This window comes from Sphaerodactylus townsendi, linkage group LG07 (assembly GCF_021028975.2).
Source record: "Sphaerodactylus townsendi isolate TG3544 linkage group LG07, MPM_Stown_v2.3, whole genome shotgun sequence".
NCBI classification, from domain to species: domain Eukaryota; kingdom Metazoa; phylum Chordata; class Lepidosauria; order Squamata; family Sphaerodactylidae; genus Sphaerodactylus; species Sphaerodactylus townsendi.
The window spans coordinates 101545031-101567441 of record NC_059431.1 but is presented as its reverse complement, the minus strand read 5'-3'; the positions used below and the strand labels follow the sequence as shown (position 1 = coordinate 101567441).

Genomic DNA, 22411 nt, shown 5'->3' with positions numbered 1-22411 from the left:
TGAGCGACAATGCCAGATCCACCCTGCAGAGCACCCATTCAAATCAGAAAAACTGTACTTTGGATATGAGCTGTCATTCCTGGATATCCCCAGATTCCACCTGGAGGATGGAATCCCTAATTGCTAAATTGCTTTTCACTCATGGAGACCAATAAATTCCAAAACATCCTTTGCTAAGGTCTTGCAAACCTCATGATTTGTTAACTCATGATGAGCTAGTTGATCTATTCAGTGAAGTACTTTTTAACACTCTCTGAGGTCAATAAAATAAGTATCCAGCTTGCTGGGGGTAAAGTGCAGCTGTCTGGGGAAGGCAATGGCAAACCACCTCATAAATGTAGTCTGCCTAGTAAATGTGATGTGATGTGATCCCATGGGTCAGTAATGACCCGGTGCTTGCACACCTCTACCTTTGTAGAGGGAATGATAGTGAATGATGCCTTTTCCCAAGCTTACAAAATTAAATAAATAAAAAACTTCCTATCCCAGGTTTTTTAAAACTGCAATTTGAAGTTGACTTCAATTCAGCTTGAGGTTATAAAAACATAAAACTACATCCTGCACGCACACACACAAAAAATCCCCCTGCAATGATAACCCCAAACTGCTACGTTAAAAGGGCATCTTGAGCGCTCAAACCAACCCGCCTTTAGACGTGACCACACGAGGCAACCCGCCCAGCCTTACAGACACACTCAAGATAGCTCCCAACTGCCTGGCTTCGTTCCGCTTTTCTTCGACCTTCTTCCCATGCGCCCTTTCGTTAAACCCGCCTGTTCCGGTGGGAATGCGTGGCTCTCATTGGATGGCGATCGGAATTGAGATGCCCGTGAGGGAATTTTAAACGTTAGCTGACGGAGGGGCTGCTTTTTCTAGGAAGAACTGAACGGGACGGTTCTGCTCGGTGCTTCCCGTGGTCGCGTTGGTCTTGCAAGCGGGGGAGCGCCTCTTCACTCCTGTTAGTTTTTTGTCTTTTAAGGGTTTCGTCGTCTTTCTTCCCGCGCGACCCGATCCGCGTCTGCTCGTGAGCAAACCTCACGACGTTTGGGAGGTACCGGTAAGTCTGTGCGTTACAAAGATGAAGTGGCTACAACCTCCCCCCCCTTTTTTTAAAAAATAATTTTTATTTGTATATTTGGAATCATTTTTACATCTTTCCGCATCTCTGTGTTCAATCCAAAATATACTCCCCCCCCCTTTTTCTCCTCCCTCCCCCAAAGTTCTTTCTTCTCTCTTTAAGTAACCAGCAGCAGGTTCATCCGTTTCAATCTCTTGTCCCATCTTCCCTCTTTAACTCCGGTGGCTACAACCCCCCTAATTCCTTGAAGGTAGAGAAGGATTTAATAAATGTGATATGTGACCCCTGTGTATTTGGGAGAAAAATTGATGAGGCAGTTAGGTGTAGCTCTTTGGTATCTCTTCTTGGAAATCTAGCCACTGTGGCTAAATTTTAAAAAAGGGTTTCTCCATCCAATTCATCTGTGACTTATGCGGATGCTGTAATCATCTGGTTAATTTCTGAACAGAAGAACCAACTGGCCAACCAAAGAAATGTAAAAATGGGATAAGAAATTAAAATGCCTTAAATTGTAGCAGTAATTAGAGTTGGGTGCCTGAAGAAAGGACAATCTGGCCCCCAGGACAATCTCAGCCTACCAGCTCTGCCTTTCTTCTGAAGCAGTGGTGAGTATTTACAGAGTAACGTTAGTTAGATGTTCTAGTGCCGTGGTGGCGAACCTTTGGCACTCCAGATGTTATGGACTACAATGCCCATCAGCCCCTGCCAGCATGGCCAATTGGCCATGCTGGCAGGGGCTGATGGGAATTGTAGTCTATAACATCTGGAGTGCCAAAGGTTCGCCACCACTGTTCTAGTGGCTCCTTTTAAAAAAACCCGTCACACAACTCTACTCATATATGCACAGAATAGTAAATTTGACATGCCTCGGGAAGAATCCAAATGGCAGCTAAAAATAATCCACCTGTGTGTTGTATAATTCTGTAGTGAGTAGCTGGTCCTGGGTGAGGGTTCTCCGACTCAAAATCCTGTCTGGTCTTGAATCGGGCTGACCCCAAGCAGCACTTTCTCCCTGCCTGTTTCACTGAGTTGTAACAACTGCAATCCTACTTTGAGTTTTTGTAGTCAATGTATTGTTTTTGTAGGTATCAAATCTACACTTGTGTTTTAAGCATTACCCTTCCCTTCTTCCAAGGAGTTCAGGGCAGCCTAAATGGTGGTTCTCCATTTTATCCTAAAGGAGGCTAGGCTGAGAGAGACCCAACAAGCTTCTATGGTGGAGTATGGATTCAGACCTGGGTTTTCTAGGTCCTAGTCCAACACTATTCACTATGCCACAGTGCTTATAGTAAGAAAAGCTTCTACTTTATTCAATTTGAACTTCATCCTTGGTGATGTTAATGAGTATCTCCCTGCTCAAGTATTGCCCAAAATATGCAATACTTAGTTTCCTATCAAACCTAAACTTGTTTCTCTTCTTTAATAACATGAACAGCAATGTACTATTTTGCATCTTTCAAAGAAGCAGAAAAGTCTCAAGTGACTTACAACTCCCTCCCTTCCCCTCCCCGCAACAGACACGTTATGAAGTAGGTGGGGCTGAGAAAATTTGGAGAGAACTGTGACTAGTCCAAGGTCACCCAGAAGGCTTCATGTGTAAGAGCTGGGAAACAAATCCAGTTCACCAGATAACAGTCCACTGCTCCTGTGGAGAAGTGGGGGATCAAACCTGGTTCTCCAGATCCACATTTTTAAAGTATAATTTAAAGTATAATTGCCTTAGTTTTCTGTAAGCAAGAATGCAGATAAACTTAACACTAAAAAGAAGGCTGTAGACTTCAGCTCCCTGTGCTAACTCACCACATATATCTGAATTTTTGCTAGATGACAAATAGGAAACATGTGTTCGCATGCACAGTCTCATACAGTTATAGCAGAACTAGCAGCATATGTGGATGTACACTTAAACTTGGCAGCTTCGTTGTTGTACGTCCAAACTACACATTTTTTCTTTACAACACATTTGCGGTCAAACTTGGTCACGTTTAAACAAGATATGAACATTTTTAATGTTCATGGTGTTTATAGAATTGATCGCTTATCCAGTACTTTGGATTATCTGTTGTAAAAATCTTTGTATGCTACCCCGTCTGAATAAAACCTACTGTTGAAAGGCAGCTCATTAAGAACATAAGAACTAGCCTGCTGGATCAAACCAGAGTCCATCTAGTCCAGCTCTCTGCTACTCGCAGTGGCCCACCAGGTGCCTTTGGGAGCTCACATGCAGGAGGTGAAAGCAATGGCCTGCTGCTGCTCCTGAGCACCTGGTCTGCTAAGGCATTTGCAATCTGAGATCAAGGAGGATCAAGATTGGTAGTCATAGATCGACTTCTCTTCCATAAATCTGTCCAAGCCCTTTTTAAAGCTATCCAGGTTAGTGGCCATCACCACCTCCTGTGGCAGCATATTCCAAACACCAATCACACGTTGTGTGAAGAAGTGTTTCCTTTTATTAGTCCTAATTCTTCCCCCCAGCATTTTCAATGAATGCCCCCTGGTTCTAGTATTGTGAAAAAGAGAGAAAAATTTCTCTCTGTCAACATTTTCTACCCCATGCATAATTTTATAGACTTCAATTATATCCCCCCTCAGATGTCTCCTCTCCAAACTAAAGAGTCCCAAACGCTGCAACCTCTCCTCATAAGGAAGGTGCTCCAATCCGTCAATCATCCTCGTTGCCCTTCTCTGCACTTTTTCTATCTCTTCTATATCCTTTTGGAGATGTGGCAACCAGAACTGAACACAGTACTCCAAGTGCGGTCGCACCACGGCTTTATATAAGGGCATGACAATCCTTGCAGTTTTATTATCAACTCCTTTCCTAATGATCCCCAGCATGGAGTTTGCCTTTTTCACAGCTGCCGTGCATTGAGTTGACATTCCCATGGAACTATCAACTAAGACGCCCAAATCCCTTTCCTGATCTTTGACTGATAGCACTGACCCTTGTAGCGTGTATGTGAAGTTTGGATTTTTTGCCCCTATGTGCATCACTTTGCACTTTGCTACATTGAACTGCATTTGCCATTTCTTAGCCCACTCACCGAATTTATCAAGGTCCGCTTGGAGCTCTTCGCAATCCTTTGTGGTTCTCACCACCCTACATAATTTGGTATCATCTGCAAACTTGGCCACCACGCTACCCACCCCTACTTCCAGGTCATTCATTCAAAAGGAGAAAATATTTTTATGTGTGTTTTTTTCCTAGTGCTTTTCACAATTTCCATTTTTTTCTCTTGAAAAATGCTAAATGCTAAATGCAGACCACCCCTCCCCCACTGAAATAAGTTGTGTCTTTTCCAAACCTTCCCGTCTTTAAATGTAACATAAAGAATCAAGACCTAGTTTTATAGCTTACCTTTTGAACAGGACAGCAAACAGAAAAGAACCGTAGCAGTGGGAAAACTTGGCTAGAGTTGTATGAAGAATTCATTGCTGGATGTAGTGATAGCCATTAGCCTAGAATGCTTTTAAGAGGCATTTGAGATCCACAAAGAAAGGGTTAATCAATGGTTTCTAGCCAAGTATCTAAAGGAGACTGCCACCATCAGAGGCACCAAACTGGATTTTGGTGGTAGAAGGAACATCAAGGGAAGGCCTTCGTCTCAGTCCTCTGTTTGGCCCCCTAGGGCAGCTGGGTGCCCAGGGAAGGCTACATCATGCTGGACCGCTTGTCTGATCCAGCAGGGCACCTCTTATGGTTAAGTTTGAATGACAGAATCCTAAGCTGCACTGTGATGTCATTGTAATGCTTTGTGTCATCACCATCAATCCACCAACAGGCTGCTCTTCCCTTAGGAGGTTGCTTATAGAGCATTCCTCCCTCTACAGTTTTTTGTTTTGTCTTTCCTTCAGAATATATTGGCATAAATTATCACTTTCTGTTCTCAGGTTTTAGAGGGAGGAAAGCCTTGCTTGTCGCCATGGCTGTGGATGACTACGAGGAGCTTCTCAAGTACTATGAAATACGTGAAACAGTTGGTACAGGTAGGTTTCCTGAAGACTCTTGTTGAATGGTATACCAATGGTATCGAACAGGGCTGGATATTACATAAATGTACTTGGTTGGGCTGGGCCCAGGGGGGGAAGGGTGACTGCCTTGTCTTGTCCCAGAACAGCACTGGAGGTGTGTGTGTGTGCCTGGACTGATGAGCCCAGAGCAGGGTGGGTTGGCTGAGGGGACTCATCAGACCCACGAGCCAACCCTCCCCCTTGTTCATGATCTGGCAGACTCACCAGGTCCAAGCCGGGGCAGGGTGTTGCCTCAGCTGGCTCACAGGCCGGATCTGGCCCCCAGGCATCATATTTGACACCCTTGACCTTATGACCTTTCTGATACTGGTGAGCCTCAAAAAGCTGTACTTTTATTTAAAGGGACACTGGATGCAGCTGGCAATTCCTTAACCTAGTAATTACCCTTCTATCTGTGTCCCACAATTGCTGAAGTAAGAACAAGACTCATGAATCTCATCTTTCTTTTTTCCTTCCCGCTCTTAATGCAGGTGGCTTTGCGAAAGTGAAACTAGCGTGTCACAGGCTTACTGGCGAGCAGGTTGCAGTAAAAATAATGGACAAGTTAGCGCTGGGGGTGAGTTGCTGGCAGAGGAAGGATGTGGTTCAAAATGGCTTGTCAGCAATGAGGGGGGATAATAGGGGATAGATTCTGGCCTTATGAAGGCTAGAACTTAAAAGGGCTGCATTCTAGCTTCCAGATCCCTTCAGGGTCGACTGATTCTGCCTAGATAGCATTCTCCCAAGTGATCCAGACCTTAAGCTGACCTCTGATAGTAATAAATATTAACACAAGTGGGATGCCCACTAAAGAAGCCCCATCTATTTCAGCTGACCTTGTCCGGCCTTCCTTTTGCTTCTGTCCTCAGTTTGGTTTATGTCCTTGATTAAAGCCTCTACCTCCTTCCATTCTCCTCTTCAGCTAATACCCTCTGCCAATAAGATGGCCATCATATGTGGTCCTCTGGTAGATATCAAAGAGAAAAACAGCTCCCTTGTGACATCAGCAGTCATAAAACCATGCTGTTTGCTAGCATGCTATAATGTTCTGTTGTGGGTGGGATTGATCTTGATTCAGGTGGGTAACAGGGTTGACCTGCAGTAGCAAAGCAAGATTAAGGACCACCAAGACCTCTAGGATATTTTATTTATTTATTGAATTTTTATGCCGCCCTCCCCCGAGGGGCTCAGAGCTGTGTCCAACAATTATATATCTAACAATTGAAATCAGCTAAAAACAACCAATCCCCACTAATTAAGAAACCATAATTGCATAAATTACATAGATTTCAGATGACATCAGAAGTTCCCCTCCCTCCCCCTTCCTTGCACCCATGATATAAACTTTCAAGAGTCAAAACTGCTTTTGTCGGATTGATCTTGTGGCATCTGATGTCCTAAAAGCAACCCCCCCCCAAAAAAAACATGTGGGAAGGCACTGATGCTCCCCATATGGTTTATAGGAGGTAGGAGCATTGGGGGCAGGGGGAGGAGACACAACTTCCTGTAGATGAAAGGTGACAAGCTCTGCAAACGATCTGCTCCCAGTTTTTGGGTGGTGCTTCCTCCTATCCTAAATCTTGGAAGAGAGGGGACAGCCTTATTCACAGAGTTGTAGGGCAACAGTGCGTGTTGTGAAAGTTTATGCTATGGTTAATCTGGGTCCTTTTAAAGCATCAGCAGCTGCTCAGAGGGTGGGTTGCAGGGACTGGCCCATCTGCTGCTGCTGAAGGAGCAGAAGTACCCTTAATGGTGAAAATCAGGAAGTTCCTGGGGTGGGTGGGGGAGCATGGTTGAATTTTAAGGGTAATCGGGAACAGCAGAAGAGGAGTTTGGATTTGTACCCCACTTTTCTCAAACGTCAGAAGAAGCGTTTGGATTTATATCCCCCCTTTCTCCTGTAAAGAGACTCAAAGGGGCTTTCAATCTCCTTTCCTTTCCCCTCTCACAACAAACACTCTGTGAGGTAGGTGGGGCTGAAAGAGGAGAGCTTCAAAGAACTGTGACTCGCCCAAGGTCACTGTGTTGGAGTGCACAAGCTAATCTAGTTCTACAGATAAACCTCACAGCTCAAGTGGCAGAGCGGGGAATCAAACCTGGTTCCCCAGATTAGAGTGCACCTGTTCTTCACCACTACACCACGCCGGCAAGGAGTGGCTTACAAACTCCTTTCCCTTCCTCTCCCCACAATAGATACCATGTGAGGTAGATGGGGCTAAGAGAGTTCTGAGAGAACTGTGACTAGCCCAACGTCCCCCAGCAGCCTTCATGTGTAGGAGCATGGAAACAAATCCAGTTCACCAGATAAGAGTCCACCGCTCATATGGAAAAGTGGGGAATCAAACCCAGTTCTCCAGATTGGAGTCCACCCCTCTTAACCACTACACCAGCAGTGTACCACTACACCATTTCCTGTTGCTGCGTTCCCATACCCACATTTTTGCAAGGGGCAGCAGCCATGACCTGGCAGGTCTTCAACGTGTTACTAGGGCACTGCCTCCCCCTTCACCTGACCACAGTGGCAGGGTCTGGGATATTCTCTTTTGGCCAACCTGTGATTCGTGGCTGATTTTAAAATGCTGCAAGACTCCTGCGTTCTCAGCCCAAAAGGAATTGCAGAGGAGATTCTCCATTGTGCCGTCGGGTTGTGATGCTGCTGAGAATGGCATGAAAGCTCTTTGGAGAAAAAAAGGCAGTGACCTCTTTTCCCTTCTTAGGATGACTTGCCTCGTATCAAGATGGAGATTGAAGCCATGAAGAGCTTAAGCCATCAACATATCTGCCGGTTATATCAGGTGATTGAGACGCCGGAGAAAATATTTATGGTAATGGAGGTAAGACCAGAAAGCTTGTGGCCGTCCAGATTTCCTTCTGTGATGAATTGGTTTAGGATACAGGGATAAGGAAGTCACACCAGCCTGTTAAAACCTTTGATCCTCAGAGAAACCAAACTGGGCAGCCAAATGGTTTGGAACAAAGGATTAGTTTAGAAGCTCATGTCAGGAAACGGAAGTTACCTGAGAGGCAAAGTGAGACAAAGAGATAGATTTGACCATGGACCCTAGGAAGCATCTCTTGGCTCAAGGTCTGAACAGAAACCTAATGGGAACATGCTTGGCTGAGAAATCTTTGAACAGAAGTTTGTTTATTACTTTGTTTTCAATTTTGCAATAAAATCATTGAGAACTCAGCGATTGGGAGAAAAGAACCCAGAACTGAAATGCAGGATTGGACCTCCCCCAATTCCTGGTTATTGTGATATGGTTATCGTGATAACTTCCTTGGCCAAAAACTGGCAGGGAGATCTTTGGAATGTACATTTCTTCTTTGAGGAGATGAGCATCCAGTGGTGGCCCTAGACTAGGGTGGGAGGGCAGAGTAATACCTGGTTCTTGTCTCTAGTGGTTAAATTTCACTCTTGGCGGATCTTGTGAAAGTACAGTCCAGCACCCACCCCCTCCCAGAAAAGACCACAGGAAGCTTTGCTTTCCAAATTGAATGTTCACACTTAATGATGAAAGTGGGCACTCTCCTCCCAGCTTATTCCCGCAGGAGCAGAATATGTGCTAAGTGACCGCTGAAGCAAAAGCAAGAGGACTTGGCAGGATGGGGCCCCAGGCTTTTAGTGGTGGGGGATGGGGAAGAGGGCTCTTTGGATAGCTCTGACCTTAAGGGCCTTTACCCATGTAGCTTTTAGCGCTTGTTGACATAGTTGTCTGCATTAAGGGACAATCATTTTGTGTGAGGGTTGTCATGTTCCAGTGCCTGGAGAGTGGCAATAATGCGCCTTTCTTTGTTCAACGCAAACCTTCTTTTTCTGGCCCCCATGAGAGCATCCAGATTCTTCACACCTGTGGTCAAACTCTTTAATTTCTCTCCAAACGAGCTGGTACCCTTCCTGAAGCGCCCTTGTCTTCTCTCCCACTGCAGTACTGCCCTGGTGGAGAGCTCTTTGATTACATCATAGCGAAAGATCGCCTGACGGAAGAAGAAGCCTGTGTCTTTTTTCGTCAGATAGTCTCTGCAATTGCATACGTACATAATCACGGGTACGCACACAGGGATCTCAAGCCGGTAAGTGTGGAGGGTCAAACTTCCTGACACAACGGCTCCTCCGTGCAACAGGCTTCCTTGGGAGGTGGTGGATCCTCCTCCTTCGGAGGTGTTTAGCAGAGGCTAAATGCCCATCTGACATCACGGCTGGCTCTGTCAACTTCGCTCAGTCGTGAGAAGGAGGGCAGGAATGGACGAGCCAGTATTCAGTCGTTGTGGCTTTTGCTTACATGCTGAGGGTAATGCTGAGCACCACTTTGGGGTCCGGAAGGAATTGTCCACCAGGTCAAATCGGCCAGGGCATAGAGCAGGATCACTGGGGTAGTAAGGAGGTGGAAGTTGTTGTTAGTTTAGATGACCTTTGGTGCACCTTCTAGCTCAGTGATGGTGAACCTTTTTGAGACCAAGTGCCCAAACTGCAACCCCAAACCCACTGATTTATCGCAAAGTGCCAACACGGCAATTTAACCTGAATACTGAGGTTTTAGTTTAGAAAAAACGGTTGGCTTTGAGGCGTGCGTTACTCGGGAGTAAGCTTGGTGGTAGTTGTTGGCTTTGCTTTGAAGCAAACAGGCAACTCTTCGAACGGGTGAATCACAACCCTAGGAGGGTTTACTCAGAAGCAAGCCACATTGCCAGCAGTTGAGCTTACTCCCAGATAAAGGATTGTGCTTTAGTTTTTTGCATGAAAATCAGTGGGGTTTAACAGCGCTTAACAGGGTTACCTATACTGCTTCCCCAAAACTAGGTCTTAGGTTTAATGCTAATAATCAAGCCCCAGCAGCCCAGGCCAACATAGATGTGGGGGGGGGGGGCAATTTCCCTCCCTCATGATGAACTCTGTGCGTGCCCACAGAGAGGGCTCTGAGTGCCACCTCTGGCACCCGTGCCATAGGTTCGCCATCACTGTTCTAGCTCTATGTTTCTATGTTATTGGGGCTTCCATAGAAATAGACCAAATTTATGCCAGATCCCAGATGGCTGTGTCTGAATTCCCCATTCCCTTTTAGTTATGCCCAACTGGGTAATTTGTATGGCTTTTGTTCTTTTGCCTAATGGTAACAGGCTCCAGTTTTTAAAACCCAGTGTTGCTAAATTGTGAGCGATAAGTATTCGACCACTTTCTCTTGGAGAAAAAGAATAAAGCACTGTCTGTGGGCTGGCCAAGGGGATCCGGCTCCAAGGGACGGAATGACTCCTGGAGGTTTCATTGTCTAGCAGACATTGGAATGCTGGAGTGAGAAATGCACCTTCTCAGACTCCTGTGGCCCCCATCATTGCCCATCCGCCTTTGCAAGGATCCTCAACCTTGCTGACCTTGTGGGCACCCTGCGATATTGAGAACAGCTCGTGAGTACTGCCGCAAAATGGCAGCCTTGTAGGGGCAGCGGGGCCTATGATGGAGGCAGCTGTTTTCAGTTGGGTGCCCCCTGCAGACCCAGAGGTGGGGTTCCCTAGCCTTCTCTGAAGGCCCTACTGCTCCTGTGAATTTGAGGAAAGTTAGCACTGGCTCCTAGCTTTGGGGAAACACAGTACTCTGGCAGGCATCATGCTGGACATCACTGCACTGTTATCAAGGGACAAGTTTGATGCTGTGATGGGTTCTGGTCAGCTCAGTTGTGCTAACACGCAGTCTCTTTGGTCAGGAGAACTTGCTGATTGATGCTGAGCACAACTTGAAGCTGATCGACTTTGGTCTGTGTGCAAAACCAAAGGTGAGTGCCTGCAAGCAGCCATCTCTAAATGGCTCACCACTGGCGGTGGGAAGCAACTAATGGTCTTGCCCTGCTCCAGACGATACTCCTCCTTCCTCCATTAAGGTCTCCTGGAAGCATTTTGACTAAAATCTGAACGGAGGCTTATCTGTTGACATAATTCACACCAAAGCGCACACTTTGTCCCTACTTGCATTCCAACGGCGTGCCGCTTTTTCAATTTTGATCTTTCTCTTTCCTGCTGGCGCCTCCTTCCAGTTTAGCTAATTGGAGGGAATTTGAAAAGGTGTGCCCATGAAGTGTAATACTGAAGTGTAGTAAAAACTGTGGTAAAATCATACCATTCTAGAGCAGTGGTGGCGAACCTTTGGCACTCCAGATGTTATGGACTGCAATTCCCATCAGCCCCTGCCAGCATGGCAGTCCATAACATCTGGAGTGCCAAAGGTTCGCCACCACGGTTCTAGAGCCTGGTTGCCAACACACTGCAAAGCCTTGAACGGTAGCGCTCCAAATTTTGCTGGGGTCCTTATCAAACTGTCAACATTTGTGTTGCTTTCCGTTCAGCACTTTGGCAGGATGAAATGCTTTTGGGAAGTGTCTTTTTGGGACTATCTTTTCTGATACAGCTAATAAACCAACCAAATTTTTCAGGGCTCACATAAGTATTGTTCTGTTCTGGATGTAGGGTGGCTTGGATTACCATTTGAACACATGCTGCGGGAGTCCGGCTTATGCGGCGCCGGAGTTGATCCAGGGCAAAGCTTACATTGGTTCAGAGGTAATTTTAATCTGAAAAAAAATTAAAAAGGGGAAACTGTATATTGCCAGAAACAGCAGGACAAGCAGAGTGCAACCGTGTACTTTTTGGTCTGAAAATGTGTCCGGGATTGGAGCCTGCAGAGCAAACATCGGGGATCACCAAATAGCTGCCCTCACGGAAGTTCCCTGCAGCACGAAATGTTGGGTCCCAGTGGCAGAGAAGAGGAAGAAGAGTTTGGATTTATATCCCCCCTTTCTCTCCTGCAAGAGACTCAAAGGGGCTAACAATCTCCTTGCCCTTCCCCCCTCACAACAAACACCCTGTGAGGTGGGCGGGGCTGAGAGAGCTCTGAGAAGCTGTGACTAGCCCAAGGTCACCCAGCTGACGTGTGTGGGAGTGTACAGGCTAATCTGAATTCCCCAGATAAGCCTCCACAGCTCAGGCGGCAGAGCTGGGAATCAAACCCGGTTCCTCCAGATTAGATACATGAGCTCTTAACCTCCTACGCCACTGCTGCTCCTGACAAGAAATTGACAAGAGGCTTTAATGGTCAGGAGGGAAAAATCAGATGTCTCCTCAGTTCCGCACAGTTTGCAGGAAACGATTTCAGGGGAAAAAAGTCCACATTTTAGCGGCTTCAAAAAAAAGACTGAGCTGAAATGAGGTGTCCTGAGGACATCTTGGGGGGAAAAGCTGTGTGGAGTTCCCATGTTAGGATTTGACTCCTTTTCTGGTCTCTCAGCGTTTCTGGCTATTCTACAGTTCAACTTACCTCTCATTTGAAAGAAACACACACGCAGCATTTCAAATTGTTACAGGGTCTTTCCCCTTTTAATTGACACTCAGCAGCAGCAGCTGCCTCTTGGCTCAGTTTGGAAGGAATCAAGCGGCTGCTTAAGGGATGATAACCAGTCCAAAACAGGGACATTTGTAGTACTTTCTCCTTTATTCTGTGTCTTGGAGGCAGCCAGGTGGGGAATGGTTTGCTTTTGAAGTTCCCTGTTGTTTTTGCGTAAAAAAAGGCACATCGAGGCGTGAGGTTCTAGCCTTCCCCTCTGTGTGCAGTCCCACGTTCCCACTTTCAGGGAATTATTATTGTCAAGGGACTTCAAAAAGTAAACTTCCCGCCACAGCAGTCCAAAAGTGTTCAGTCCAACTTTTGTTCAGTCCAAAAGGAGCAGCAGTGGCGTAGTGGTTAAGAGCAAGTGCATTCTAATCTGGAGGAACCAGGTTTCATTCCCTGCTCTGCCACTAGAGCTGTGGAGGCTTATCTGGGGAATTCAGATTAGCCTGTGCACTCCCACACACGCCAGCTGGGTGACCTTGGGCTAGTCACAGTTCTTCTGAGCTCTCTCAGCCCCACCCACCTCACAGGGTGTTTGTTGTGAGGCGGGAAGGGCAAGGAGATTATCAGCCCCTTTGAGTCTCCTAAAGGAAAGGGGGGATATAAATCCAAACTCTTCTTCTTCATTCTGCTGCCTTATTGCCATCTCATTCTGCCGAATGTCTGTTCCAGGGTGAAGCTAGCATCTAAGGAACACTGTTGTGGTTTCTCTGTCTTGGATTCAGGGCTTATTGTGGGGGACTGACTAAGGCGATGCACCTGCACGTCACTCTGTGTTGCCAGCCCTGCTGAGGAATGAAGCCATTTTTATTTGCTTCCTTTATGCCCTTCTGTTCTCCCCAGTGTGGACCCAAAGTGCCTTGTGTTGTTCTCCCCTTCCCCTGTAGTGTGTCTGCCATCTGCTGAACAAAATGACTGTTTTGGCATTGGAGGGTAGACAACTAATTAAAAAGCAGGCATTATCTGTTACCCAAAGAGCCAGTGTGGTGTCCCGGTCAAGAGCGGCATACTCTCATCTGGAGAGATGGGCTTAGTTCCCCACTCCTGGTGTCCTCTGGCCAGAATGCACTCAGCCCACACAGAGGCAGGGAATGGTGAACCACATTTGAACATCTCTTGCCTTTACCTGTAACTTGGAGGCACTTTACACACACACACCTGTTACCTGCTTCACTCATGGGAATGATTACTAGTTTGACACTGAGCGGAATTCAACATGGATCTGTGCTTTGATAATGTTCTCTGCTCACATTCCAGGCAGATATTTGGAGCATGGGAGTACTCCTGTATGCCCTTCTCTGTGGATTTCTGCCTTTCGATGATGATAATGTGATGGCTCTCTATAAAAAGATAGTGGTACGTATCCTCAAGTATGACCAATGGGTCTGTATCCTATCAGCTTCTCTGCTGGTGAAAGACAGAGATGTGTGTATCTCTTCTGGCAGCCGAAAAATACTACATTCTGGGTCATGGGACCCAGTAGACAAAAGCCTCACTGGGTGGTAGCTTCGGTGAAATGGGGATGAGAAAAAATTGTGCAGGAGAACTGACTGGATGCAACCCTCTTTCTAAGGTGCTCCTCAGGGTCTTATGCATAACCACTCAGTGTAATACTGTGTGAAGTTGTGTTTCCTTGTTCACACCATTTTAGATCTTTTTTTCTAAAGGTCTTTTAAATTTTCTTCCGGAGTTGCCCAAGCATGATGGTGTGAACCTTTCTGACTCCAAAGGGGACTTTGGAACTGTTTTGGCAATTCAGATGCTGGCTTGCTTTTTCCTGTATTTTGTTCAGCAGCAGCTAGAAGGGACATGAGAACATAAGAAAGAGCCTGCTGGATCAGACCAGAGTCCATCTAGTCCAGCGCTCTGCCCACCAGATGCATTTGGGAGCTCACATACAGGATGTGAAAGCAATGGCCTTCTGCTGCTGCTCCCGAGCACCTGGTCTGCTAAGGCATTTGCAGTCTCAGATCAAGGAGGATCAAGATTGGTAGCCATAGATCAACTTCTCAATAAATCTGTCCAAACCCCTTTTAAAGCTATCCAGGTTAGCGGCCATTGCGTGAAAAAATGTTTCCTTTTATTAGTCCTAATTCTTCCCCCCAGCATTTTCAATGTATGCCCCTCACAATGTATTGTGAGAGAGAAAAATGTATCTCTGTCAACATTTTCTACCCTGTGCATAATTTTATAGACTTCAATCATATCTAATATTAAAGTTTTTTTTCCCTTGAAGTCCACAACTGGACAGCTTTGCTGGAAATGTTTTTTTTTTAAAGACAATTTTAGTGATACTTCTTAAAAATAAAGATTACAATTGTAGCTAATTAATAGCTAACAATTACAAATACAATTAATCAATAACTTATACAAACTCCAAATAAAACACAATTTACACAAAGCTATTCCGATTCATTTGTTACAAAAGTTGACTTTGGAAAATGTGTTAAAGGTTCCCACACGTGATAAATGGCTTGGCACGGCAGCCGCCCCACACAGAACGCTCTTGCGATTTTAAGCACCCACGTAATCCAATCTGTGCAAGACCATTTCCTCTCTTGCACCCCGGGCCGGTGTGTAATTCCTTTTTTTAATGCTAGCTGTGTCGTTCTCAGGGGTGGTGTGTTTATCTCCTGGCGTTGTCATGGAGTGAAATGAAGAGAAGAGGACTCCTGTAGAGTGGAAAACTTGGTTATTGTCTGGAGGCTCATTTTTATCTCAGCCTCTCTTTCCCTCCTTCCTGCTTCCCCTGCTGCTTGCTGGAGCAGGAGTCTAGGGAAACAAAGCATCTTTGCAGCAAGATGTTTTCTTTTCTTTTTTAAGAAAGCATCTTAATATTTGGTTATTACACCCCACCCCCTCCCTCCAAACCAAACAATTTCAATTGTGGTAAAAACTGTGGGGGGAAATATGCTGTCTAAACAGGTTCGGAACCGTATCTAAAACATTGGTCACTGTCATTTAGATTTAGAGAGTGCCTTTACTGATCTGAGCTTCAGAGTGCAAGTTTAATGTGCAAGTTACCCCATAAGTCCCTAATAGACTGCTAAGTTCTGCTTCGGCGGAGTTGCTGGAAGTCCCCGGCCCTTCAATGATGCGACTGGCCTGTACCTTGGCCAGGGCCTTTACGGCCTTGGCCCCTGCCTGGTGGAACGCTCTTCCTCCAGCTGTCCAGGCCCTGCGGGATCTTGGTGAGTTCTGCAGGGCCAGCCGCAATTGGCTGCCCCCTTGTGAGGCCCTGCCATATTAGTTCCATCTGGGGCGCTGCCAGCCCCTCCCAGCCTTAAGACCGGGTGCCACTAATATGGGTTGCTATGCTGCATACTGATCTCAATGTTTTTAGACGTATTTTAAGTAATTTATTGGTCGTTATTTTGTCTTTGTGTTGTGAACCGTCTAGAGCCCTCTGGGGATGAGGCGGTCTATGAAATCCAATGAAATTTTAAAAAATTAAATGGGGCTGGGACTTGGGCCCGTTTCACACCGTTGTGTGCACAACTTGCTTCCTTGCTGATTCGCAGCTGACAGTGTGAATGGGTTCATCGTTTAAAAAATGGTGTGATTCTGAAGACTGCTTCTGGCTTATTGATGAGCATATGCATGATAGGATTTTAGCCTCTGATGATGGCGAGGCGCTCCAGAAGGTCCCCTTTAGCACGAATGACAGCATCTTGTGATACTTAAACATAATGTTTGCCAGTGCTTTCAAAACTTATTCACCTGCCCTATTAAGCATAAGCATTTTATTGTCATTGTGCGCGCACAACGAAATTTACAGTATTACAGTATACACTGTGGAAATTTATTGTATTGCTGGACAGTGTTAGTTGGCTGTGTGGTAAAGAAACAGATACACAATGACCCACCCTGACCTGCATGGCCCCGTCGAGCCTGATCTTGACAGCCAAATGAGGTCATCCCTGGTTAATAGTTAGATGGGAGACTATCAAGGGTCACTGTGTGTAGGAAGGCAAAGGCAAACCACTTCGGTTCATCTCTTGCCTTGAAGACCTGCAGGGTTGCCTTAAGTCAGCTGTGACCTGATGGACTTCACAGATACATGTAATGGCCCATTCTCATAAGTAAGTTCGACTGTTACCAAGGGTGTTGGTGTGGACAAGCTTGAAAGCCAATACAATCAGGAAAAGATCTTGCTTTTTTTTGACCACAACGAATGAATGTCAAGATGAAGCATCCCTTACTCCCTTGTGCTGAAGGTGGTTGCCCTTGATGACTACTACTTCTTCGTCATTGTAAGGGAGGAGAAAGCTTAGAATCTTCCCAGCATTCTTGGAGTCAGTACATTAAAGTGTGCTGTAAAATAACTTATTTAAAATTCTTTTGCTGCATTAAAATTTATCTTCCAGTTAAATAGTTTCTGATTCTTAACTCCTAGCACTCCAAACTTCTTAGTCTTCTGAGAAGTCAGAGATAAAAGCACATGGCCAAAAGTGCAACGATTCCCACGTTTAGGCGCTGTGGAAATGGAATAAAATGCCCTTGACTGTCAAACACCGGGCTGATGTCTGTGATGATCAAGAGCTATGATGCAGACCTTGGGGGTGGGGGGGGGGGGGGGACACTTCAATCATATGAAGTGTTGGGAATTACACTGGCTATTAACACTGAATTTCATTCACGCTTCCTGATTCTGCTCTCCTCAAGGTGAGCGAGAGGTTTCCTGGCTAACCTTCTTGTCTGCTTCAGGCTTAATCTTTAGCTGCATTGACACCCACTTCAGATCACGCACTTAAAAGAAGTCGCTTAAAGCTGCAGCCAGGTTGCCTGTCACTGGTCAAGCTCTGCTGCTTTCAAGCTTGGAAACTGACCCTGAAAAGTAATGGGTGCTGCCCAGGGAGAGGGGTCCTGTTATACCTGGATGGTGCAGGGAGTAGTCTGAGATTCGCTGTTTCGTCTACTTGTGCTCACATGAAACTCCTTTTCTTGACAGAGGGGGAAATATGAGGTTCCGAAATGGCTTTCACCGGGCAGTGTACTGCTTCTTCACCAGATGTTGCAGGTAATCTTCAAATGCATCAGATAGCCTAGTACAGTGGTGGTGAACAGGGGCTGATGGGAATTGTAGTCCACAACATCTGGAGTGCCAGAGGTTCGCCACCACGGGCCTAGTATCCAATGCTGCTGAAATATTGAAAACGAATCTTCGAATGCATCAGATGTCCAACACCCTTTCCCACTGAAAGATCGAAGTCAAATTTTGGATTCATTCGGCACCACTTCCTGGACCTTTTTTTGTTCTAGAATGCTCTCGTTTGGGTCCTAGTTCCTGGCAGTATAGCCTCCCAGTTCCCCCCAACCCCATCCTCCCTCCGCCCCAAACACCAAGGATCGTGATGGGAAAATGGGGAAGCTGCTTGCTGCTGCAAACACCAAGCTAGGCCCAGTGGAACAGCGGCAGTAAGCCACTCTCCCGACAGGCCCAGCAACAGTATCGCCTTTCCCCTCTCACCGTCCCTCCACAGCCCAAACATTAAGCCACTACCGGCAACCGCCTCCCCATTCTCCCACCCACTCTCCCCCCTGCCCCAGCTCACCATTCAGGACTATTTTCTATGGCGGAAGCACACTCTTTCACCCCACTACTGCTGACTTCACTTATATTTTTTGGTGAGAAAGGGTGTAGTGTTAAGTGCTGCCAAAATATTGTGAATGAATTTTCAGATGCATTAGATGTCCTTGTCTCAATTGCTGAAAATTTGTAAATCGGTATTTTTTCAAGTTGATTTTCCCCACCTCAGTTAAACGCAAAGCTACAGAGGGTTTTCAGTTACTGGGTGAGCAGCATCGTGGTACTTCGTTTTGAAAATGTGCTGAGATGGAGATTGTTCAAAGCTTTCAGCAGAGCATAAATGGCTGCTCCCCTTGCCCCCACACCAAGTTTGTATTTATTGATTCAGGTTACTTTTCAACTTTCTCTTGACCTGAAGTGCCGGGGGGTATCGTCCAATCAGATAAAGCAGTTTTCAAAACTTTTTTTTAAAAAAGAGTATCCCAATGTTGACTCTTGCTATTCTACTAATGGGGATTCTTTAACTCCTTTTCCCATTTTCAACAAAAGAAATTTTGCTTCCTAATTTGTGCCTGCTGAGAGCTTGCTGGAGGGCCCCCAATTCACCTTCCAACTGTTCTTAGAAAGTGAAGAAGAAGAAGAGTTTGGATTTATATCCCCCCTTCTCTCCTGTAGGAGAGAAGGGGGGCTTACAATCTCCTTGCCCTTCCCCCCTCACAACAAACACCCTGTGAGGTGGGTGGGGCTGCGAGAGCTCCGAAAAGCTGTGACTAGCCCAAGGTCACCCAGCTGGCGTGTGTGTGAGTGTACAGGCTAATCTGAATTCCCCAGATAAGCCTCCACAGCTCAGGCGGCAGAGCTGGGAATCAAACCCGGTCCCTCCAGATCAGAGTGCACCTGCTCTTAAGTGGAGTGGAAAAGCAGTTTCCCTCTGGCTAGCCACTGGAAGAAGTCTCACTACCCTGTTTCCCCAAAAATATGACCTACCCCGAAAATAAACCCTAACATGATTGTACGGGATTTTTGGAAGATGCTTGAAATATGAGCCCTACTCCAAAAAATAAGCCGTAGTTACAGATTTCCCAGTACAGCTGATCTGGTCACGCGTGGGGTGCAAAATCATGCAAAAAAATAAAAGACATCCCCTGAAAAATGAGCCCTCTTTTGAAGCAAAAATTAATAAAAGACCCAGCCTTATTTTCGGGGAAACATGGGTATCTGCGCATCCAGCTGATAGCAGGAAGTCTGATTGTGGATTTTATATTTCTTCTTCCTTAAAGGAAGCTATGAATGGCTATAGCCTGAAATCCCTGACATTTGTGCTGATGGAATTTTGATTTCCAGATGTCCTCATCCATGAAAAGATTACTGTCAGGTTCTACTTAAAAGTCCAATAATGTTACAATACATGGCATATTTGTTTAACATCATCGCAGTAGCCGTCTTCAAAAACGTTCTTGCCCACTAGGTGGACCCAAAGAGACGGATTATGGTGAAACATCTCTTAAATCATCCCTGGCTCATGCAAGGCTATCCTTTTGCCGTCCAGTGGCAAAGTAAATACCCGGTAAGTAAACAATTTTGCTTGAACCAGAGTGCAAAATTAAACCATTTCAAAATGGGGCTGACAGGAGCAGTGCAGGACATCATCCCTAAGGAAACGGGACCATAGCAGTGAATGTTGACGGTCTTGAGTTTCAAACTCTGACGAAAAGAATGCGAAGGATGAACTGTGGTCGTTCTACTGCGCAAGCATGGTGTGTTCTGCCCCAGCAGGGACCTGTTGAAAGGGCTGCGAATTTACTTGCTAGAGGCAAATAGCAGACCTTTATTCTTTACTTTTGACAGAAAGTGTCATCGAGTCTTAGGCAAGGCATACGCAAGGCATATGCGGGCAGTTTGCCATTGCCTGCCACTGTGTAGCAACCTTAGACTTCCTTGGTAGTCATCCACCCAAATAGGAAGCAAGGTTGATCCAGCTTAGCTTCAAAGAGCTGATGAGATCAGGCTAGCCAGGGCCTAGTTCAGTGATGGTGAACCTATGGCACGGGTGCCAGAGGCGGCACTTGGACCCCTCTCTGTGGGCACGCACACACAGAGTTCGTCATGTGGGGTGCGGAAAATCACCACCACCACCCACACACACATCTAGGCTGGCCTGGGCCACTGAGCATGACGTGCGTGCACCGCAGTGAGCAGGGAGGACTCGGCTGGAGGACCTGGTGCCTGTGTTCCTGCCTGAGGTGGGGGTGCAGAAGAGGCAGAGATGCTAGAGAGGCACAGAGCGGTGTGTGCGGGACTTGCTGGAGGCTTGAGCAGGCTGGCCCCTTCTCGAGCAGCTTGGGCAGAGGAAGAGGGAACGAACCGGTTTGTTCTAAACTAAAACCTCGGCGTTCAGATTAAATTGCCGGGTTGGCACTTCGCGATAAACAAGTGCGGTTTGGGTTGCAATTTGGGCACTCGGTCTCAAAAAGGTTCGCCATTACTGGCCTAGTTCATAGTATTGCTAAGCATGAGTGTTAGACATTTCTAAACATGCTGCGTAAGTGCAACGATTAGACTAACCATTGCTTGGGAAAAAAACAACTGGGCTTTTGACAAAAGGAAATCTAGCTTGCCCAGTAACCAGGTTTCCATGCCACTCTCAAAAGTTTATGTGAAGATTTTCGTGGAATCTCCACTGTCCAAAAACAGATTCCACTGCATTGCTGACCAATTGCTTAGAAATATTCCTGACCTCCTTTTAATACTGAAACTTATCCATAAGATAGCACACTGGGTCAAATGTTCTGAGAACTGGGCTTCGTCAAAACACGAGAGGGGAACCCATGTAAAGATAATCGGAGGCATGATTTAAATCTAGCCAAGAATATATTGACGAGTGACCGGATGAAATTTTTCAGGCCTCCGACTGTCCATTGAGTGTCACTGTTTCTCTTCTGGAGAACATGTTGGGGTTTTTTGTTTGCGCCTAACAAGAAGAATTTTTGACCGATCACGTCTCAGTTTTATTTTTCCACCCGTACTAATGGAACAGTATGTTATAGTTCCGTGAATTACGACAGATTAACTGCCAACTCCTTTCTCCAGTCGAGAATTGAGAGTTCAGTAGCTCAGGTATTAAGAACAAGTGAGAACACTCGGTCTCAGCCTCTACAAATCTTTGTGACCAATGTTCCCTGCAAGCCTTGCGGCTGCGCAGTCACAGGATCAGGGCCGTATGGACTGGGCAGCCGCCTGGCAGGGGCAGCTCTCCCAGGCTGTTCAGTTCTGCTCAGAAGTAGGGAATTTCCATGCAGCACTGGGGAACAGTCAGAGGGACTATTGTTTGTGACAAAGGCAATGCTGATAGTACCTGTTCTTCCAAGATCAATCCGGCATAGTCAAAGTTGAATTTACAGAGCCTTTTTTTAAAAAAAGCACAAATGTGTGCTAAAATCAGTTTGTCCAGGATTTCAGGTAGTGTTTAAAAAAGCAAAGTGATCAGGTAGTGACGGTCTTCCAAGTGGTCATGTTTACAAATAAGTAAACAATGGGAAAGAGGTGGTGGAGGTGCCCAAAGCTGCAAGACCGTGAGCATGGGCAAATGAACACTAATACTGAGGTGGGTTTTTCCCCCCCCCAGCTTGGGCGTCTCGATGAAGACTGCGTCACAGAACTCTCAGTGTTTCACAAATGTAGCCGAGAAAGAATGGCGGATATCGTTTCAGAGGTATAAAGTTTCACTTCAATTATGGCTCTTGAACAAGACAAATGAGCCCAAATGAATTTGCTCATGCACCTGTTACCCTCTTGTACAGTGTTTCTCCAAGCTGAGATCTGTATTTTTGTTGAACATTTTAAGTACTTGTTCACTTTTCCATCTATCACTTTTGCTCCTTTAGAAACTTCCTTGGATATCTCTGAAGTTGTCCCATCTTCAGCTGTACTTTAGAGAAAGATGGATTTTTAAAAAAATGTTCAACATTAAATGTGGCTGACGAGAGCTGCAGGTGGTTTGGCACCCCTCCGACATTAAACCAGCGTTTTTCAATCTGTTTCAGCAAATGCTGGGGTTGTGGAGACCTTGCTTGAGCTTTTCTTGGCAAAATCCCCATTCCATTTATTGTCCTCCACCGCAGTGTGCGATTGTGGGGAGCTTGAGGTGCGGGTGTAAGCTGCTCACATGAAGCAACAATCAGGTCCATTTTCTTGGACAAAGTATGCCCTTGACAAAGTGATTGATATCCTGGGCCACACACAATGAATGAACAAATCTGTGTTTTAATTTTATTTTTTACCCCTTTCTGTGTCACTCTTTGCTGCCCCTCCCACAATTCTGTGCGGTAGAGTAGGCTCAAGAGAGGTTGGTTCGAGGTCACCCACGAGCCTCATGGTGGAATGGGGACTTTAATCAGACTGTCCAATGAAGTTGAAC

General features: G+C 46.0%; 1 protein-coding gene across 2 annotated transcripts in view; it reads left to right on the top strand.

The window, feature by feature from the left end:
* Window positions 1–816: 816 nt before the first annotated feature.
* The window catches only part of MELK (maternal embryonic leucine zipper kinase), a 43370-nt gene continuing 21775 nt past the window's right edge, over window positions 817–22411 (top strand). Inside the window, exons 1-11 of one of the 2 annotated variants that reach the window (XM_048504721.1) lie at window positions 817–1057; window positions 4970–5065; window positions 5581–5666; window positions 7807–7923; window positions 9020–9163; window positions 10789–10857; window positions 11546–11638; window positions 13722–13820; window positions 17416–17484; window positions 19463–19561; window positions 21620–21706. In XM_048504721.1, coding sequence (XP_048360678.1) covers window positions 5002–5065; window positions 5581–5666; window positions 7807–7923; window positions 9020–9163; window positions 10789–10857; window positions 11546–11638; window positions 13722–13820; window positions 17416–17484; window positions 19463–19561; window positions 21620–21706 — 927 coding nt within the window. In that variant the 5' untranslated portion in view covers window positions 817–1057; window positions 4970–5001. The remainder of the gene's footprint in view (window positions 1058–4969; window positions 5066–5580; window positions 5667–7806; window positions 7924–9019; window positions 9164–10788; window positions 10858–11545; window positions 11639–13721; window positions 13821–17415; window positions 17485–19462; window positions 19562–21619; window positions 21707–22411) is intronic. The other variant, XM_048504722.1, reaches the window with a different exon arrangement.